Source organism: Triticum dicoccoides, chromosome 1B (assembly GCF_002162155.2).
Source record: "Triticum dicoccoides isolate Atlit2015 ecotype Zavitan chromosome 1B, WEW_v2.0, whole genome shotgun sequence".
NCBI lineage: Eukaryota > Viridiplantae > Streptophyta > Magnoliopsida > Poales > Poaceae > Triticum > Triticum dicoccoides.
Window position 1 is genome coordinate 29,502,411 of NC_041381.1, and position 21,184 is coordinate 29,523,594.

Sequence of the window (21,184 nt, forward strand, 5' to 3'; positions counted from 1 at the left end):
CAGATGGAGCGCGAGCGCCTAGCCTTCAAGGAGATCGCCGCTCGGTGCCGCGGACGCGAGGAGGGCGGCGTTGTCATCCTCGACAGTGATGACGAGGAAGCGGCCGAGCTGTTCAACACCCCCCCGCGCATCGGCGACGCTGGTCAGGGGTGCCGCAAGGACGGCGGCGGCACCTAGCACAGTGGCGATGATGATGGCGACGACTACACCCGGTTCTACAGGCTCCTCGGCATGTAGAAGGCGGGAGGCGGCGGTGGCTGGGCGTAGTTGCCGTTTTTAGTTTGTGCTCTAATTTGTGTTTTCAAGTTTTTGTACAAATATCAATGAAATCACCTAGTTTGGACGAAATTGTGTCGTGTTTGGCCGATTTTATGTTTCAAAAACGGCGTCTGGGGGCGACCTGAGGCCGTTGGCTGGAACCCGATCGGCCCCACGCCGAAATTATCGCCGGTTCGCCCTCAGGCGACGCTATCTGAAGCCCTTGGGGGCTAATTGCTGGAGATGCTCTTGGTTTTTTTCTTGTTTTTTTTAAGATGCCGCTAGCGTTTCAGCAGATCAAAATCATGTCCTGATGTTGTCGATACTTGAATATCCATTATGATTAGAATGCACGTTCAGCCAATGGTCAATGATGGATCACTATTTGATGCACTTGATACATTATGAAGTTTTAATTTCAGATTGATATGTTAATACTATCATTACCATGTTTCTTGTAAATGTCCATTTGTGGACTTTGCAGCCAAAACAGTACATGTATATTCTATGCTGATATGCATAAAAATAACGCACTTGATTAGATTCATTATGATACCTGCACTCCTGGCTTTTCATGGTTGACTTGTGCTATAATTTTTCCATTACTGAAACCCAATGATAAACGAGAAAACAATGATTGTAGGCAATTAGTCCAAGAGAATTTTATTACTGACTAGCTGACAAGTTCAATTGTTGTTGCAGTGAGGTTCATGCTCAAGATTAGAAGGTGGGAAGACTGCAGGAAATAAATCTAAAATTTAACATATGAAATATCCAAAGTGGTGTAACAGGTCTAAAAAATACGAAAGGTTCCCTATTGGACCTCTAAACGTTTTGATTGTCCTTTGCCATCCCCTCCTCATTGACCAATATCTTGACATGAACTATGCTTTTATTTTATTTTCTGAGAAATAGTTATGAGATGATTGTCTGTCTGGATTTTCCTAGCCATGAAGTTGGGGGTAATAGGATTTCCATTTTCTAGAAAAAAAAACATTTCAAAGTTGGTCTGATATGGCTTTCCGATTCTCTATGATGCTTCACATAGGTTGCAATTTACTTTATCATATGAGAACTTACACATGACCGAAGCATACGTGATATCACAGCCGCAATGGTAGCGGCGATGTGCAGGTGAAGGCAAGCTCTGTCATCATGACTCCTCCCATCTCTCTTCACGGGAGGCCCTTAGCAATGGCAGTGATGCCATCGAGGAATTAGGGAGCGGTGGTGACTAGCTGTGCAATAGGCAGTGTGGAGAGAAAGACCTGGAACAGAATCAGTGGCTGCCTGAGAAATTAAAATATTAAAATACCTTAAATCTGTAATCACTTAAAGGATTATTTTAGATTAGTTAGCGATACTCAAATTGTCTTAATCTGCAAGTGTGCTCATCTATTTGAACCAATGGTCATTCAGGTAATTAGATTTCACTCTAATGTTCGTTGGCCTTCAATATGTCTTATGACAAAGTTGTCAGAAATTATATGCTTTGTAACCAAAACATAATATTATTTTCCCTTTTTGATTTGCATAAGAGTTGTTCCATATGGTCCAAGTTTTGCATTTTAAAAAATTTGTTGACTCCCATGGCGACACGGGCGTATACCTAGTCTTTAACTAAAGTAGCCCGACGTGAGGGATGCCTTGCCTCCCCTACGGCGTCGCTCATCCCTCCTTCGCATCCACGCCGCCGAGGGCAGCAATGCCTCCACAACTGGTACTCTCTGCACCGGGATGGGACGCTTCTCATGCGCCCCGAACACTGGCATAATTTACAGACGTAACCTCTCACTAACTTCTCCACTTTTCTTTCTTCTTCTCTCTACAAAGATTACACAATGGGACCAATGGAATAGGCGACATGTAGTTCGTCTGTACCATCTCGCAAAAACCTAGCGAGAAAGGGCAGTCCTGCAGCGAAAGTCACCTTGCGTACAGAGGGGAGGCTGCAGGATATCTTCTCACCTTCGCATTAACGGCAGAGCCCGCATATCAGATCCAGTTTTGCACGTCATATCAAATGTACCGTTCTACATCCGTTGGGTCTGCCTCACATTTTATTTTGTTTTCCTTGCAAGAAACTATGATATGAGCTTGCATATTTTTCCTGATCAGTTATTTTCTGTTAATCAACTTACATAGAGCAAAATTAACTAGTGAACACCTGTTGTTCAGACTGCCTGTCTCAGGTGTCCATGATTTGGAGCTACAACATGTACAAAGATTGGTTCAAAATGAGGAACCAGAATGCATACATTTGCTGGTACAATTCCGGTGTCTGATGAAAACATATGTTTGCGTCATTGTATCACTGTTAAGGGATTCTTGGTAAGGGATTTTTATTCCAAAGTAATATTCGTAGTTTTGTGACAATTTGGTTGGGAAAAGAGATAGAATAAGCTGTTTATCTCATGTTTTCCATGTAACCTGCAAAGACTAAGCTGGCTGTTGTATCTTTGTTTTCTGTTGCCTATTTTCTAACTTGTAAGAAGTAACTAATAAATGTGTACATCGTGTGCAATCTCAGTTTGGCTTTCATAGTACAGTTAAGTGAGCAACTGGTTGTAAACAATAGCAGTAGCTATTCATTAATATATTTTCAGCCACAATTATTTATTGCAGATTTTCAGTCATTCTTCATTCTTTTTGTATGTAGATTAACAAATTTGACACTGACAACTGCTAAAATTATTGAAGAATGCTGAGAGAAGGACAATTTTTCTGTCATCTCTGTACCTATCGAACTGAACACGTAAATAACCCAAATTTTCAAGGAAACCAGCTGCAATTCCCACTAAACACAGGTGAGATACGCACCCTCCATTATTTTTATCACGAGAGATCATTTATGCTTCTCCGTTTCAAGTGGTTGTTCTCCTTCCATGTGCATCACCTTCTGGATTATATTTTTCTGATAAATTGATGCTTCCCTATGATAGTAGGTTTTGTGAGAGAAAAATAATCTTAGGAGTTCATTATGATTTCTTTGCGAAAAAGCATCTTAGGAGCTCATTATCATTTCTCGAATAAAATGTCTGTTGTTAGCTGGTAAATTGTTATTCTATGCTTTCTATAAATTCCTTGAAAGTGGTCCATGGTCAATTTATTGCCTCAATTTTAGTTCCTAGGAGTTACATCAAACATATCTTTTTGTCATAACTAACAAAGGCCTCTCACATTTTTTTTTACTTTTTGATCATGCACAATAACAAGATTATATGTCTTGTCAATAAAATGGAAGAATTTTCTTGACTTCACAATGTCGGTCCTTTTTAAGTCATTATTTTCATTTGATGACAGAAAAGATCATGATATGTGTTATTTATTGTAACTACTATAAATATGATGTAATTGCCGTCTCCATTTGGCATATACTTCTATTATTTCTTTTCTTAAAATGGATTGGTGTGGCTATGCATGCCTCTATGGTCTAGTGAAATCATAAAAGAACAGATAGAAATACGGAAGACATGTCCATGCACTCACCTCCCCCTCCCCGCCGCGAGAGTTGCCACGGGTCACTCGCTCAACGCTCCCCGTACATGGATGGTTGCCCTGGGAGCTTAGGTTGCAATGGAAGGCTCAAAATACCAAACCTACATGTATAAATCTTAAACTAGTTCTGAACTTTTGGTAGGCCTGGGGCGTTCGTATAAGTATGGGGAAACTACTCTTGGGAAATTCACCACACATGTGATGTTCCTCTTATCTCGTATATATGGTAGATTACAAGAGATCACTGAAAAAATAGATCATTATAGCACTGCTAATGGCACGCTATAGCATTCTGAGGAATGTCTTGCTTAATGAAATCAGTGTACAGTCATTCGCTATAGTATGATATACCTTCGCTATAGTAAATTTTAAGGGCTTACTGTTTTGTCATGGCACACTATTTTTTTTCCTTGTGAGAGATATACATGGGAACATACCCAAGAATTCTTAACGATAATTATTGAATAGTAATAAACAACAAACAGCACAATAGGACCCTGGAGAACAAGAGAACTACGGTTGCGGACGACTATAATCGAACCCTAGCCACCAAGGAGCAAGCCAAAGAGAGTAGAGCACAAGAGGCGAACACACCTGATGTACAATGGCTTCGGCAAGGAGAGCAACCTCACCACCAAACGTCCCCGCCTCTACCTCCAGCGGCTAGCCAGCAGCCAACTAGTGGATTGCCTCTCATTTACATCGTCTAGTGTGTAAACGTTTCTTTTATCTTCCAGTTTGAGAACTGGTGTACTTAACTGTTGTTTGATTATAGTACCATGGGTAAAACACAAGAATCACAGCACTTCCGGCATCGACAACGGCCACTTTGGTGGATTCTGCTTCCCTCCGCATCAGGGTAGATTATGAGCAACTAAAGCACCTTAGCATCGACGTCTCTTCTTAGGTCCTCTCCGTCGTCAAAAACTTGTGGAGGGCCGACATTACCCGCGGGGACCGGCAGGGTACTCCAAGGATGACATGTCAAATTATGTTTCTATCTACCTTGTGCACAAGAAAGACTCCAGAAACATACGAGCCAACTTTGTCGCCTTCATAAAGGATAGAGATGACAAACCATCAGAAATACGAGTCAAGACTAATCTTAAAGAGTTCATCATGGGCGACCCTAGATACCATGACGATTGGGGAATCCGTTTGTTGCCAGAACGGTCCTTGAGGATAACTATGTTATTGACGGGCACATCACATTCATATGCACCGCCATCATCAGGCGTTATACCCCTCCCACTTTGTCGTGTTCCAACACCAGGAACCATCTCGGCTACTTACTTGACTAGGCATATTAGATGGACGCCTCGTTTATCATCGATGACGAGATATTCCCTGCAAAATAAGCGATGGTTGCAGCCCCCTTGCCAGTCTTCAAGGCAAAGATTTTTGGGTCCATAGCCAAATCTACAATGTCATGGATCGCACCAGACGATATAACACCTTCAAAATTCAACATATTCTTCGGTTCAGATACACCAATGCCTTTCCTACTACAAAGGGTAACACTATACTAGATATGATTTTAGAAAGGCGTATCGGGGATTTATTTCTTTTGTAGTTCCTAAATTTCTATACTAGATATGATTTCTAGTTTGATAGAGGATTTCTTACTGAGTAAGAGTAGTTGTATTAAGAATAAAAATGTTAATAGTAAAAAGTTACACGCATAGATGAAAATTTACAATTGATTTTTTAAGTAATCATCTACGCCATTAACATGACATTTTCTCCCTAAAAATGCTCACCGAATTGAACGTCTCATTTGTATTAAGATTAACCTGTGCAACTGCACGGGCTAGCACTATTAATATTTGAGGGAGGGGAGATATTGTATGAATTAGAAAGATCATAAGGAATAATATTTTATATCCATGTAAATTTTTTTTAAAATTTGGCATATGCATGGAATTTCATGCCTCCGTCCAATTTGTGATTATATTGTGTATGCACATTATGTCTGATAGTCAATTTTGTCATAGTGTATGCATATCCTGCATGTTTTATCTACTCGTAACCTATAAGTATATGGAGTTTGTCAGAGTTAATTTGGTCTTAAAATATGGAGAAATAATAATCGTACATTTGTAGATTAGTACTCCCTTTGTAAAAAAAATAGGATCATTTAGACCGCTAAAGTAGTGATCTAAACAATCTTATATTTCTTTCCAGACGGAGTATCCACTAATATACAACCAAGAAGAGCATTCGGTTTCATTTGATTAAAACATGTGTATAAAATAGCAGAAGTATGCAAGGCGCTCTGTCAATAACATGTCATATTCTATGCACATAGAACATCAGAAGGGTTATTGTATATTATTTTGTTGCCTTAAGAGGGATAGAATAATCAAATATAAGTTAATTTTCTAATCATAAAACTGCTAGAAGTTTTCTTTCATGATTGACGTGGAGAATTTTTGCTCTTATCTGTATCAATTTGTCACTCCTGATGCACTCAGATTGTTATTAGTATGTGATTTTCAGCGTTTCATGATATTTTTAGGTGTTATTTTATTCTATTTAGAAGACCACAAAGAGAACATAAATATGCTATATATGTTGGCAATTAGTAGAATCCACAGCTCATGTATCATGGAACCGGTAAGAGATCGTGTCGTATACCAAAAAATTAAAGTGCATGTAGTAAAAGATAAAAACCTGTTTTAGCACGTGCATGAACCATATCTGCATGATGATTACTTACACCGGGAGACATTGTATGTAGAGGCATCCGGAGGCGTACTTGCCCGGTACTTGTCATCGCCTCTGGACTCAACTTCAGATAGTCGCCTCTCAAGTCATGACATGCTTTTTATTGCAAACAATATTTGAGTTCTCGTGTTGTTAAAGAAGTACATACCTTATATGCATGTAATAAACATATTAAGGAAAAAGCAGTAGTAATCAACTTGGACTCATATGACGGGCCGATGGAAAATATAAATGACATAAACTGGCTTTTACTTACAGCTGATAGATTACATCTTGCATGGATAGCTAACATAGAAGGAGATCATCAAGGAAGCATATATAGATGTGTGCATTAATCAGAAATGAATTATCTTATAAATATATGTTAGACTTAGGAAGGAAGAAAATAAACTCAGATATCAATGTTTATACATAAATTGAGGAATTTGGTCGTTAGTCTAATGCATGCAAAATGTATACTTTACAAAATATGAAGAAATAGCAAGATGGGATTTTACATAGATGCATAGTCCAAGATATGCTTGGTTCACATAATCAATATAAAATTTGTTACATAATTATCTGATGCGGAGAACAAACTGACAGCAAGAGGAAGGAAATATTGATTTACTAATACAGGACAAACCTGACTTTGATGAAATACTTATTTATCATTAGTTGTGCAACCTGAAAAAAAACGACATTCTGTCACACAGCTGAAGTAACAAGACATCATTAGCTGATCCAGATAAAATTGATATTCTTGTTTTTTCCTAAATATATGGTGCAATCGAAATGACAAAATATCATGACATCTCCTAGGGTAGAAATTAAAAACAACAAAGAAGAACCCACAAAAGAAATCATTAGTTAATTATGAAATATTCTTAGCTAGACAGCACCATGGTGAACAAAAACTGTCGCGCATAAATTTATATTACTATTGTACCTTATACTTACTAATGCAGTTGACGCTTGACCTTCGAAATTATTATCGAACGACCACCAACCACTGGATGGCTAAGGAATAGCTATCATGTATCTATGGCCGCGCTTCTCATGGACAACAAAGGGTCATATAAGAACACTATTGATTACGAAAATACACCACCTCAAGCACGACAGCCTAGATTGAAAATGTCATTGAAATGTAGCATAAAACATTTGAACATGTTTTGTCAACCCACAATTGTTAACGAAAAAACAAAGAACCAAGACTTGACTATCCTAAATTGAGTAAACATAACAGGATGACCAATAAAATTGTCACATGCAGCCCAATTTCAGTTACATAAAACACACGACAGCATCAGTGTAAACCTCCTTTCTAAGTACTGATCTATCTTATGAACTTGCTTTCGTGGTTAAACATGTTGCGTCTGAGTGCAAGTTCCATCATCTTCAACTTGCATGATGTATGATTTTTTCTTGTTACTTATCCAAAACCATGCATCAACACAGTTTGTTTCCTTCATCCGGTTGCCGCCAGTAAAAGTTTCAGTGGCTATAAGGTTGAGATATATCTTCATCTTTTGTAACCACAATTATATTTTACACAACTGGAACAAAATATAGGAATATCATTAGACCAGCTATTAACACTTGCAATTTCTTCCCATGTGCACAACTCATTTATTCTGTGCCTACACTTTGCTAAAGATATCTTATACCATAGTTAAAATCAGCCCGATCAAATAAATGGTTGAGATTTTACTATCGGAGTTATCTTAGCTTGGGTGATTAGTAGATGATAGTTGACAATGGAAAAGGTGTAGCAAGTTTAATATTGAATGCAACCAAAAACCTGAATGGACTCACATAACAAACTAACTTTGATTAGAAGTTTTCTTCATGACCATCAATAATTTTATTCACTGAAATAGTTTTGTCTCTCGGGTAAACTACAGTGGTCGAGCATCTCCAGTGAAATAGTTTTATTTCTTGTATCTCACTGAATCATGTTGGACTAATCATGGGAGATATGCTAGTTAACATAAAAGAAAAGGTACCACCAAGATACTGAAGCATTGCTACTTTTCCACCACATACTAAAAGGACGGAATAATCGAGTATAAATATATATACCGTCACCAACGAATATTTGACATTTTTACCGGCCACAGCATGTATATTATCTTGCCATCTTTGTATATACACACCTTAAACATTATGTGTGCATTTGTAAAATACGGTATTCGATGGACTTGACTACCACATTAATTACAAAAAGACTAAGTTTCCCTGTCTAAGTAATTAGCATGGTACCAGTTGCATACATAAAGACCAAGCTTAAATAAAATAGGAGTGACATGCTTGATTATGAAGTGAACTGTATATTGCTGAATGCACCGAGTAGTGGGCTGACCTAGGGACAGTAAATGAATTGAAGTTGTAATGAAACTAAGAACTTTTTTTTATCATTGATTCATGTGAGAGACAGTACATAGATATGCTAATTAAGGTGGGACACATAAAAAGGGAAGCATTGTAGATTTGCCATCACTACATACATCATGAATTAATTCTCGACGCATCCCATCCACCATTTTATTGTGGCATCTTTTCCGCAGATCGAGTGGATGAGTATTATCTTTCCATGTTAGTGTGTGCAACTCGGAAACATGCATATGTACGCACCTATAGCCAGGACGTTATTTCTAGCTGACCAAACTACCAGAAGAATCACTAAGGACTATGATGTCCTTTCTAATAAGCAATCTGGGTACTATTACTGGTTGCATGAGTGACCAAACTTAATTTTAAAAGAGAAACATTTTTTTTGACCAGTAAAAACAGCAGGAGAGGCTCCTACTGTTATATATTAATTTATAAACAAAAAGAGAAAAAAATATTAACAACAATGTGAACTGCACCTAGCTATGTATGCAAAGTGGATAGGACGGTTGTGGTGCCCTGTTTATATACAATCATGGTTTGGAATTTCGTCCTAACACACTAAGGGTGTATACACCAACAGCAACACAACAAGTGTTCAGGGAGAGGAAGATTCAAGATTGCTATAGAAATTGAACGATGGTGCTGACAGCTTACTTGTTACATCTCGTCATGGGATGTTGTGAGAAGAAGCGGCGTCCTGCGAGCATTGTGATCATCTACCATGGGAGAGTGGCCATGACAACTGGGTATGGGGGCAGCATTGATCTGGTCAGGAATTGAGTCTGTCGTTCCCTGTCCGGCAACAATGACGGGCGATGCGAGCAACGGTGCAAGAAGAGACATCCAGCAGAGGGTTGACGGCACACATCATGTTTCCCTCCAACGGCAAGAGAGGGCGCAAGATCACTTGGATTATTTGATTAAAAGCTCCATCCTTTCCATGACTATAGGATATCAAATCGTATAACCAAGAAGCCTAAAGATATAAAGCCCACAATTCTGCTCCAGCATCCCATCCTCTTCTAGTAAAAAAAAATCAATCTAAAATTACTGCATGGAAATCTCTACTTAACTGTTCCTCCTCCATGGAAAACAAATCAATGTCTCTCTCAAACTAGAAAACAAATTCATGCCGTCACCATCAGTTTTCCTTCTCGTTTGCTCGTCCAGGCATATGCAAGCCTGATCGTCACCTTCATTCACGTTGCCGGTAGGCAGCAACATATCTCCTATTGGAGCATCTATCCATGTTGTTGCTAGCATGACCTACCGAAGAATGAATGCTTTGTCCATGATGCTTCCTCGCTGCGTACGTACCAAATCTATGACATCGTTGTCTCCATGCCTGCTGAAGGCCACCGGCCGCGTGATGGCGATGGCAAGACAACGCCCCTGCACCTCTGATCGGTGATCCCCGCTGATCGAGGATCTCCACCACACAACGCGCTCGGGTTGATCTACAAGCATGGCATCGCCATCGTAAAGGCCCCACACTCCCATGCACCTCTCTGAACCATCGTCCCTACTTCATCAGAAGCAGAGCTATTGTTCACGCGTCCAGGAGAGTTTGTTTTAGATTTGGGAGTCTCTATTTTTTGAAGAAGGCCAAAAACTTCGCAATACTGCAAATAAATATGATACTCGCCAAAAGTACAAATTATCCGAACACCATGCCTATCTTTGAATGTTTGAAACTGTAAATGCAAAGATGTCTCCTGTACTATTTTATGCATGAACCTTCTCTCTCTAATTCAGCAATAACACATGGGAATTTCTGTCTTAACAGCGTGAAACCCTCGGTTAACACATTTATCTTGAAATTTTCTCTTCGACCAAGATGTCAATACACCTTTTGTTTATCTTTTTTTTTGCGGGGGAATGTTCCTTTTCTATTAACTCTAGTCATTTGTACATTTTAGCACAAGCCGAAATATACTGCATCTACCAACACAACGTCACATAACATTTGGACACACATACATTTCAGCCAGTCTGGTGCAAACAAATCTGCGGCAGCAAAGGGGATCGGAAGCATTCAACTACGGAGTTTTCAAGTTGGTCATCTCTAGGCAAGGCATTATTGTATACTCCCTCCGTCCCAAAATAAGTTGTGGTGTGATGTATAATGTATTTGCCTCAACCATGGAGTAATTAAGAAGCTCAACTTTGAAGGCTGGTAAGTGAGCCGCATGCATTGCTCGGTGCGCTAAGAACATTTGTCCATTGATGATGTGAATGACACATCAGTGGCTGATCTAGCAGGTAGCCGTGATGTATCTCACTATCAAAATACGGCAAGGGAATAAGGCTGTCAGAGAGGGCCAGGATGGCGCATATAAAGGTAATTTTCTCTCTCCACAAACTTATTCCCTCTCCACAAACTCGTCACATCCCCAATCATCGCTCTAATCACATTTGATGAAGCAGTACTCGAGTAGATCCCAGTTGAAACACCCCTTTGTAATAACAATACATGAAAGGGTAGTGCATTTTAAACATCTAGCCACAAATGGCCGACAAACTTCTACTGTTTGTTTGACATTTTAAAACTTATGGTTTTTGCTACTGCCTTAGAATTTTTTTGCAAGCCTATTATCTCAGTCGAACGAGCTCATGGAATCATCTATGATGACGGTTTACAATTATATAAAATTACTTTTCTTAATAGTGAAAATAATAGTATGATGAAAGTCATGTCAAAAGGCAAATGGTCCCAAAATGACACCATTTTTTTGTGTCGAACTAAAAAAATATGTCCACATATAATGATAAAGCTTATGGGGAGGATAGTATTATCCTCAAGGCTAGGCATGTGGTTCATGTTTGACCGATGCTAGGCGTCGGTCGAGCGATGCAAGGCATTGACCGGCAGCCTACCGTCATCAAATCGCAACATGTGTATACCTAGAATAAGATGCGGATTGGGTCATCCCTCTCACCCACACATCGCTATGACACTGCGAAAAAGATACCCCGGCATCTTCCCCACACGCGTGCCTCCACGGCTCACATGCAGAAGAGCATATCACCGACCTCACTCCTCCACCGGTGCTTGCATTGCTCCTTAGTGACCTGCCACCACTCCCGACCGTCACAACACAGCAGCATTGTGTAGATTGTGTCGCGTCTTTCTGATTCCTTTCTCAGTAGGCCTTGCGAATGTTACCCACACGGTGGTGCCTTTGGACTAGTTTGCACATCCGGCTGTAAAGGTCTTTACTTGGCTTCTCTTAATCAAAGGGGGTCTTTGGGAATCATACCAATGCTCCTGCTGTCTATCAGAAATAATCATATATGGTCTTATTTTGATATGGCTCGTGCTCGCGGATAGTCCTGCTCTTCTTACTTGGCTCGCGAATACGCACATTGATGTTGTCCGTATCGATAGTCCTGCTCAGTGGTCGACGCTTAGCACCGTTTGATCCCTGACCATGAGCTCTAGAAGCCTGTGCAGCAGGGAAGTGGGGCTGGTGGCGCGCCATGTACTGCTGCTGTGGGAAGTATGGTTGATGGTGCGTCATGGCCATGTACTGCTGCTCCTGGAGCACATGGTCAATGCCCGTCGGGGGCTGCCTCGTCACATCAGGGAGGAATTCTCGCCTGAAATCAGGGGAGAATTCTCGCCTGAAGTACGGCGAGTACGGCCGCTGCACCATCAGGGGCTGCCTCGTCACATCAGGGAGGAATTCTCGCCTGAAATCAGGGGAGAATTCTTGCCTGAAGTACGGCTGCTGCACCATGGGAGGAATATTGTAGTACGGCTGCTGGACCACCGGAGGAATATTGTAGTACGGCTGGTGGACCATGGGAGGAATATTGTAGTTATTCATGGCCACCACCGCCATGGCAGGAAACTCCTGCTGCTGGTACGGCATGAATGGTTGTTGTCGCTGGAGCATGGGAAGATTCAGCTGGCTATGCACATCAGGCGGGGACGCCGTGTATGGCTGCCGAAGTATAGGGCTGCCGGCGTCCCGGGCGTAGTGAGCCCGCACCGGAACAGGAAACTCTTGATCACGAGTTCCTCCGGCCTGGCGCCATGGCGCCCCGCAAAGCCCATGCCTGCGTCCTCCACTCTATCATCCTCTTGAGCAGGAGAGGCGTCTTCCTCCTCCCTAACCATCTCCTCGTCCTCCTGGATGGACTCGCCGTGGGTTGCGGACACGAGGACGCAAGGGTCGGGCTGCTCGCCGATGGGGGTTGCGGTGGGGGACACGGGGACGCCGGGGTGGGGCTGCTCGTCGTCGGGGGCCGCGGGTGCGGACACGGGGACGCCGGAGTGTGGCTGCTGCTGCTGCTGCTGCATCTGGCGGAAGCGGAGGGCGAGGGAGGCGTGGAGGGAGGAGACATGGGCGTCGATGTCGTCCCAGGTGAAGGGGAGATGGTAATGGGGCGGCGCGCAGGCGACGAGGCGGTCGAAGGTCTCCCGCAGGCGCTGCTTCCTGACGGGGAGCGCCGCGATGGCGGCCTCCAGGTCAGCCGTCGCCATCGGCGCCGCCGGCGGGGCGCGACCAGTCCGCGACGACACGGCCGACATAGGATGGGGAACACACGAAGCCGAAGCCGAACGAATTAAGGAAGACGGGGGAAGCAGCTTCGGGACGCCGACGCGGAGTTGTTGAGGAAGGCGAGGGGAGCAGCCGGGGTGCAGCGCCGGCGACGAATCGCCGGCGGTGGGGAAGGCCGAGGCCAAGGGGGCGACAGGAGGCGATTTCTCCGGCGTGGGGGCTCAGGGGAGGAAGACGGAGGTCGAGGGCATGCCGGCGGGGATCGGGAAGGTGGGTGGCGGCGCGGACGAGGGCCGACGGCGGCGGTGGAGCGGGGAGGGGGAGGGAGGGAGGTCGGAGGCGGGCGGCTAGGGGTGGGGGCGAGGGCGGAAACCCTAGGGCGTCGGCTTTATCCGACCGGGGCGGCGGGTACGGCGGCCATCCGGTGGGTGGCCGCGCGCGCGTCCGCGGGATGGGCGCCACGTGCAGGGGCGGGATGGCTCCTGGGTTGGACCGACTTGCTGCCCACTCGCTACTTCCTTGTCTTAATCGCTCTCACTCTACTCACTCTACGGCCCATATTCCGCTCGCTATTAAAGTTTTTCTTTATTTTTTAGGCGCTAACGTTTCATTCGACTGTTTTTTTTCCTCTTTCGACTGTTTTTTATAACTTTCGATATATTCATAAACTGTCAAGATAGTAGTACAAAGAACACCAGAAGTAAACAGAAGATAAAATACATGTATGTCCATAGACCATCTAGCGACGACTACTAGCACTGGAGTGAGCGAGCCGAAGGCACGCCGCCTTCTTCACCCCTCCCTCATCGGAGCCGGACAAATCTTGTTGTGGTAGACTGTCCGGAAGTCATGTGGTACTAAGACCCCATAGGACCAGCGAACTAGAACAACAAGCATCGACGATGAAGAGAAGCGCAGATCGAAAGGATCCAACATGTAGACACACGAACGTAGATGAACGAAGACAGCATCCACCAAAGACAAACGCTGACCGAAACCTACGAGATCCGCTCGAGATAAACCTCAACACTCCCTCCGACGATGTTAGAAACACCACAGGGACGGGGACTAGGTAAGCAGAAGTAAAACTACATCTATGTCTATAGACCACACCTAGCGACGCCTACTAGCACTAGAGTGAGCCGAAGGCGTGCCGCCTTCTTCACCCCTCCCTCATCGAAGTCGGGCAAACCTTGTTATACTTGACCGTCAGGAAGTCGTGGTGCTAAGACCCGATAGGACCAGCGCGGTAGAACAACAACCGCCGCGCCGATGAAGAGAAGCGTAGATCAGAAGGATCCAACCTGTAGACACGCAAACACAGACGAACGAAGACAGGATCCACGTGGATTCATCGAATACAAACCCCGGCCGAATTCCATGAGATCTGCTAGAGACAAACCTCGCCCTCCGACGATGCTAGAAACACCACACGGACGGGAACAAGGTAAGCAAAAGTAAAACTACATATATGTCTATAGACCGTCTAGCGATGACTACTAGCACTGGAGTGAGCCGAAGGCGCGCCGCCTACTTCACCCCTCCGTCATCGGAGCCGGACAAACCTTGTTGTACTTGACCGTCATGAAGTCGTGGTGCTAAGACCCCATAGGACCAACGGGGTAGAACAACAACCACCGCCGATGAAGAGAAGCGTAGATCGGAAGGATCCGACCTGTAGACACACAAACACACACTGGTAGAAAAAGGCCCATCTGTCCCGGTTCCAGATGCCCATTTGTCCCGGTTCTGAAACCGAGACTAAAGGGTCGGTACTAAAGTCCATGACCTTTAGTCCCGGTTCGCTCGCGAACCGGGACAGACGGGGCTCCACGAGGCCACTGCGGCTTGCCCAGGCAGGAGGGCCTTTAGTCCCGGTTGGTAACACCAACTGGCACCAAAAAGCATCCACTTGTCAGCAGTTCAGAGGCTGGGGTTTTTGTTATTTTTAATGGGGGGGAGGGTTTGGGGGGTTTGGAGGGTTAATTTAATTAGGGGTTTCATATATTGTGTTAGCTAGCTAATAGAGAGAAGTGACCTCTCTTATCTCCGCACTTGGTCGACGCTACGTACTATACGTATAGAGGACTCGACACGCTAGCTAGTAAGAAAATGAAGGAAACCATTAAGTACAGAAGATCGTCATGAACATATACAGAGAGAAGTGATCGACCTCTCCTTCTCCGAGAGATTGGTCGAACAAAAAGTTTTTGTATATCTATCCGATGCTACTAGATACATATATACAATATAAGATCTATTACAATCCTTAAAGTCTGAAGTCAAGTACCACATGGTATTCTCCGGCTTTCATGATGACGTGGTCAAGAAAGAATCCCGCCAATTCCTCTTGAATAGCTTTCATGCGATCATGTGGTAGGAGCTCATCCCGCAGCTGCCAGATCTAAATCGAAGAAGAGGGTCAATACATGTGTATGAATGAAACTCAACACAAATGATGGTAATAAAATACAATTGTGAATATTTTTTCTTACGCACTTGATATTGTTTTTCAGTGTAGCCCCGCTTATTCTTGGTCGTCTCGTTGTAGATAAACTCACAAACGTAGTATCCACAGAAATTATTTCCTTATTCCTGCCACAAGCACTTTATGAGAAATAGAGGTCAATCAAACTGATAAGCAAGCATGCAAAATGGTATTGACAAAACTAGCTACAATCAATGGGAGATGCGCGGAACTAGCTATAGTACTTACTTTCGGTTGTTTAAATGTCAGCTCGGTTGGCAGTCCCAGAGAAATTACGGTGAACTTTTTCCAAACTCTGCCAAACAAGAAAATAATTACTTGATATCAAGAAATGAACAAAGTTGCCGATATGGTGCGATAATGATCGATTGAACTTACTTCTAGAGCATTCTAGTCATGTCCACATAGTCCTCGGTATCTTTTCGTCTGCAGTCTAAGAAGGTTACTTCTCCTTTCTCAAGCTTAATCACTAGGAGAATAAAGTGGAAGTTGCGCACGCATGCATAACTCATCAGTTACATGACTATAACCTCCAGTGTCGTGGATTTGTCACTTCAGATGTCCTAGTGTGAGGACTTAGTCATGGGGCCAATGCATCCATGTGGTAGCTTGAGAGGGGTTGAGTGCGACGAGAGATGCAAGGTTTTACCCAGGTTCGGCCCCTCACGGTGGAGGTAAATGTTGGAGATATGCCCTAGAGGCAATCATGTATGATGATATTTCCTATGTGTTTATGAATAAAGATAGTCCTTGGACATTATCAATGATGTGTATCAGCAAGTACTTGACTTGTTTGTGGGACTATGCATTGTATGATGAGTGTCCTAAAAGGTCCCTAGTCGAAAGGGTTGTGTGGACGCGCAGCCGACTAGACTAGCATATGACATGGTCGATGGCTCGGTCTCACTAGCCATGGAGCATTGGATGCTAACCGGATAATATGGACTTGGAAAGATCTGGTCGGATTCGACGTAGTCGGATCCGAGTCGAGATAAGGTCTGAGTCGGACAGACCCAACTATGAGACGCATCGATATGTCATATGTGAGTCTCTAGTACAACATACGGTCTATGTCCTAAGACCTGAGCTGACGCATGTACTTGAGATGGTGACAGACTTGCTTTGGGCCAACCAAATGCTACTCCGTGACTGGGTAGTTACAAAGGTAGGTTTCGGGTATGTCCAGTCCCATGCTGCGAGACATGGTCGAGCAAGATGGGATTTGCCCCTCCGATCAGGAGAGATATACTCTGGTCCCCTCGTGTGATCGGACCAGGATAAGCATGGCCATGCGACAAGGATTATGAGATAATCCGGGTAGTGGTCGGGATCACTGGAACGAGAAAGAGGTCGGGCTAGCACAAGGATGAAAGTCTCGCCTTGAGCCCGACAACATATATCGTGAGGCAAGGGGAACAGAAGTGTGACACGTTGTACATGTTCGCCTAACCAGCTTCATAGTCTACTTAGTGGTCGGCACGCCTTGCTAGAGGCCGCTACCAACCGTGCAGGTCGGAGGTGATCTGAACTTTGACCAAGCCGACTTGAACCTAAGGGGTCGCGCGCTTAAGGGAAGGAACCTACGAGGTCGGTTCATAGGACACTGGTCGGATGTGATCCCAACTGGACTAGGAACGTGACCGAGTAGACTTGTGGGCTTTAGGGTCCATGCGAGGCCCAAGTGTTGAGCCCGCGACGGACACCTATATAAGGTGGAGGTGCAACGCACTTATTTGGTTGATCGCTTCGGCGCTGCGACTAGGGTTTGCATGTGTTGCGAATAGCCACCTCCACTTGCCGCACGGTGTTCCTCCTGCACGCACGGATACCGTTAGAGGCGGTGCACTTGCCCCGCTCCGGCGAACTTGTACGTGTGATCGGGCGACCAGCTGTTCGAGGGAGATCGGACGAGGAGGAGACGATCCACACGGACGCGCTGCCCCAACTCTGCTTCCGCTGCACGGCATTGCGCGTCTAGTGGTAACGAACTGTGATTCATCTCCCGTAGCATGTTCTTGGTTGTTCTGCGCGTAGGAAATTTTAATTTGCAGTTGACGCACCCTACCGTAGAACCCAACAGTGGTATCAGTGCCTCTGCTATTGGATTTGGATTCAGATCGTATGCATATTAGATATGTGGAGGCGGCAGATGAGATCTGTTGTTGTTTATAAGATCGGCTATGTGCACGGTTGATGTGATCAACTACACATGGGGATCGTTGAGGCTATGTTTTCTGTCAATCGGGATCGATGAGGTCGTGACACGATCTACCCCTACCGGTCGGTCATCCGCCGTCGGGGTTAACAGTGAAACGTAAATCCGAATCGGCTAGTGGGACCGCCCGCTAATCGGCTAGCGGGACCGCCGTGTGCGTAGCGCCGTGTATTTCGTACTCGACACACAAACCGGTAGAATGTGATTCTATGCACAACTTTGTTTGCAGGTTTGATGTGAATAGTATGGCTCATGTGTATGTGATGCATGTGTGTAATTTATACGTGGCCTGCGTGTCATGTTTGTCAGCTGGCAGGAGCCAAAGTGCTGTCATTATATTGTATAACGACCTGCGTGTCGACTTGTGACTCTATGTATAATTCATTACTAGTTGTAGTAGTTGGATAATAGAGATCAGGTTGGTGGCTTGGCGTCCCGGCGTGACAAACAAGATGGGGTTCATAGATGGTCATCGGAGTTGGAGCCGACCTGGAAGAACGTCCATGAAGGAGTCATACTATTTCACAATATATGTCTATATGTGATTATTATGCTTCTTTGATTCTATGCATGTTAGAATGATCCCTCATGAATATCAAGCGAATTGCCATCCCCGATGTTGCACCTTCGCACGTCAAGTACGTCTAGTAGTGGGCTCATAAAACTGGGGTGCTGCTGGATGTCCTTGAACTGAAGGGTTCGTGTCGGACATGGACATGCACTGCATCAGGTTAACTTGACAAGGCTATCAAAATGGTTTTGGGCCTTGTGGCAAAGAAGGTTGGGAGCCGGGGTATGAGATACCTTCCCGACCGACAGGAGTCGTATAGAGATACGATTAGCAAGGAGTTGCTTATCGGATAGGTATGTTGGCTAGCAGTGATGCTAAAGCTCACTAGTCGCATGCACTAGTCGGATCCTGAATCACACAGAGTTTGCGGAGGGATGCTGACTTCAGTGGGAGTATTTCTGTTTAGGCGAATTACTCTACATAAAGACATTGCTTAGTGATTGCATATTTTCTGTTGTAGATCAATGGCACCACCTGCTCAATCCAACTTTGCATTGAAATCAATTCTGGAAAAGGATAAACTGAATGGAACAAACTTTACCACTTGGTATAGAAATCTGAGAATTGTTCTCAAGCATGATAAAAAGGAACATGTTCTAGAGGATCCACTTCCAGAGGAACCTGCCGATAATGCTAATGCCACAACTAAGAATGCCTACTAGAAACTCGTTGATGAATCAACAGAGATCAGCTGTCTGATGCTGGCTTGTATGGAGCCCGATTTGCTACAGCATTTCGAAAATGTTGAGGCTTACGATATGATCGAGAGTCTCAAGGGCATGTTTCAGACACAGGGTAGGACCGAAAGGTTCAACGTCTGGCGATCCTTGATGGATTGCAAGCTGAAGGAAGGTGATCCACTGAGCCCACATGTGATCAAGATGATCGGATATGTGCAAGCTTTGGATCGTTTGGGCTTCCTGCTCTTAGATGAGCTGGCTACTGATGTTGTTCTGGGTTCTCTTCCGCCCAACTATGGGACGTTCATCTCGAACTATCATATGCATGGCATGGATAAGAAGCTCACTAAATTGCATGGGATGCTCAAAGTGGCAGAGCAGGATATTAAGAAAGGCACGCATCAAGTGTTGATGGTGCAGAAATCGGCTAAGTTCAAGAAGAGTTGGTCCAAGAAAAAGGCTAAGGCAAAGGGCACGGAGACGGTAACCTCCGCCGCTGCGCCAAAGTCTAGACCGGACTCGAAGACTGTTTGCTTTCACTGCAAGGAGACTGGTCACTGGAAGAGGAACTGTAGCAAGTGGCTTGTAGAGCATGGCAAGAAGGCCGGTGTAAGGGCATATTTATTCCCAATATGTTTTGGTGATTGATGATAATGCTTGTGCGGAATAATTATGTGCGTTAGTTCTTTCATAGATTCATCCATTGGCACGAGACGATTTCCTCCCCTCGGTGTTGTAATTCAAGATGGTGTAGCTCCTTCGTTTCGTTGTTGGTGGACTAGTTTCGTAGGAGTCACCGTACTATCAAGAGGGGATCCGTTTTGGTAAGACTTGGGTGGAATCACACGTACACATCATTATCACACCCGTCGTCCTTCCTTCCGCATCTCTGGAGCTGCTGTTTTCCCCTTACTATGCTCTGCTCTGTCCTAGCGGTAGTACTGCGTCCACAACGGTAGTACCGCCGAAACTCCACAGCGGTAGTACCGCTCTCAGAGCGGTAGTATTGCTCCCAGAGCGGTAGTACCGCTTGGGTGTTTCGGCCGTAGTACCGCTATGCGTCTGGGCTACTTCCGCCTCGATTCTCGAACGAATTTTTTGTGTCGGGTTTTGCGGCACTAAGGGAGGTAGTAGGGGCGGTAGTACCGCCCTTCCCTAGTGGTAGTACCACCCTGGTGTCAGGGCCCTGGGCAGCGCGGCAGTACCGCTGGGTCGAAGCGGTAGTACCACCCGGAGCGGTAGTACCGCTCTTCCCTGGCGGTAGTACCATCCTGGGGTCAGGGCCCCAGGCAGCGCGGCTGTACCGCTGGGTCGAGCGGTAGTACCGCCCGGAGCGGTAGTACCACCCTTCCCCAGTGGTAGTACCGCTCTGTGCGGGGCTGGTGAGTAGGATAACGGTTGGATTGTTCTTCCCACTATATAAAGGGGTCTTCTTCCCCAAAGTTGACTTACCTTTTTCCCCCAAAGCTCCATTTTCGCCCGATCCCTCTCCCTAGCCAATCAAACTTGTTGATTTGCTCGGTATTGGTTGAGAAGGCCCGGATCTACACTTCCACCAAGAGAAATTTGATCCCCCCCACTTATCCCTAGCGGATCTTGTTACTCTTGGGTGTTGAGCACCCTAGACGGTTGAGGTCACCTCGAAGCCATACTCCATTGTGGTGAAGCTTCGTGGTGTTGTTGGGAGCCTCCAAGTGTTGTGGAGATTGCCCCAATCTTGTTTGTAAAGGTCCGGTTGCCGCCTTCAAGGGCTCCAATAGTGGAATCACGACATCTCGCATTGTGTGAGGGCGTGAGGAGATTACGGTGGCCCTAGTGGGTTCTTGGGGAGCATTGTGCCTCCACACCGCTCTAACGGAGACG

At 44.7% G+C, this 21,184-nt stretch overlaps 2 protein-coding genes across 2 annotated transcripts; both read right to left on the bottom strand.

Moving 5' to 3' along the window:
• Positions 1 to 12,117: 12,117 nt before the first annotated feature.
• LOC119300187 lies at positions 12,118 to 12,758 on the bottom strand. Its single transcript, XM_037577226.1, has one exon. The coding sequence runs from the start codon at positions 12,756 to 12,758 to the stop codon at positions 12,138 to 12,140; it is 621 nt and encodes a 206-aa protein (XP_037433123.1). The 3' UTR covers positions 12,118 to 12,137.
• LOC119300179 lies at positions 12,744 to 13,523 on the bottom strand. The gene has a single exon (XM_037577221.1). The coding sequence runs from the start codon at positions 13,394 to 13,396 to the stop codon at positions 12,767 to 12,769; it is 630 nt and encodes a 209-aa protein (XP_037433118.1). The 5' UTR covers positions 13,397 to 13,523; the 3' UTR covers positions 12,744 to 12,766.
• Between the last annotated feature and the right edge of the window lie 7,661 nt (positions 13,524 to 21,184).

Excerpts from the sequence above, each read along its gene's own strand:
- LOC119300187 (XM_037577226.1), bottom strand. The coding sequence starts at position 12,758 with ATGCTCCAGCGACAACAACCATTCATGCCGTACCAGCAGCAGGAGTTT.
- LOC119300179 (XM_037577221.1), bottom strand. The coding sequence starts at position 13,396 with ATGTCGGCCGTGTCGTCGCGGACTGGTCGCGCCCCGCCGGCGGCGCCG.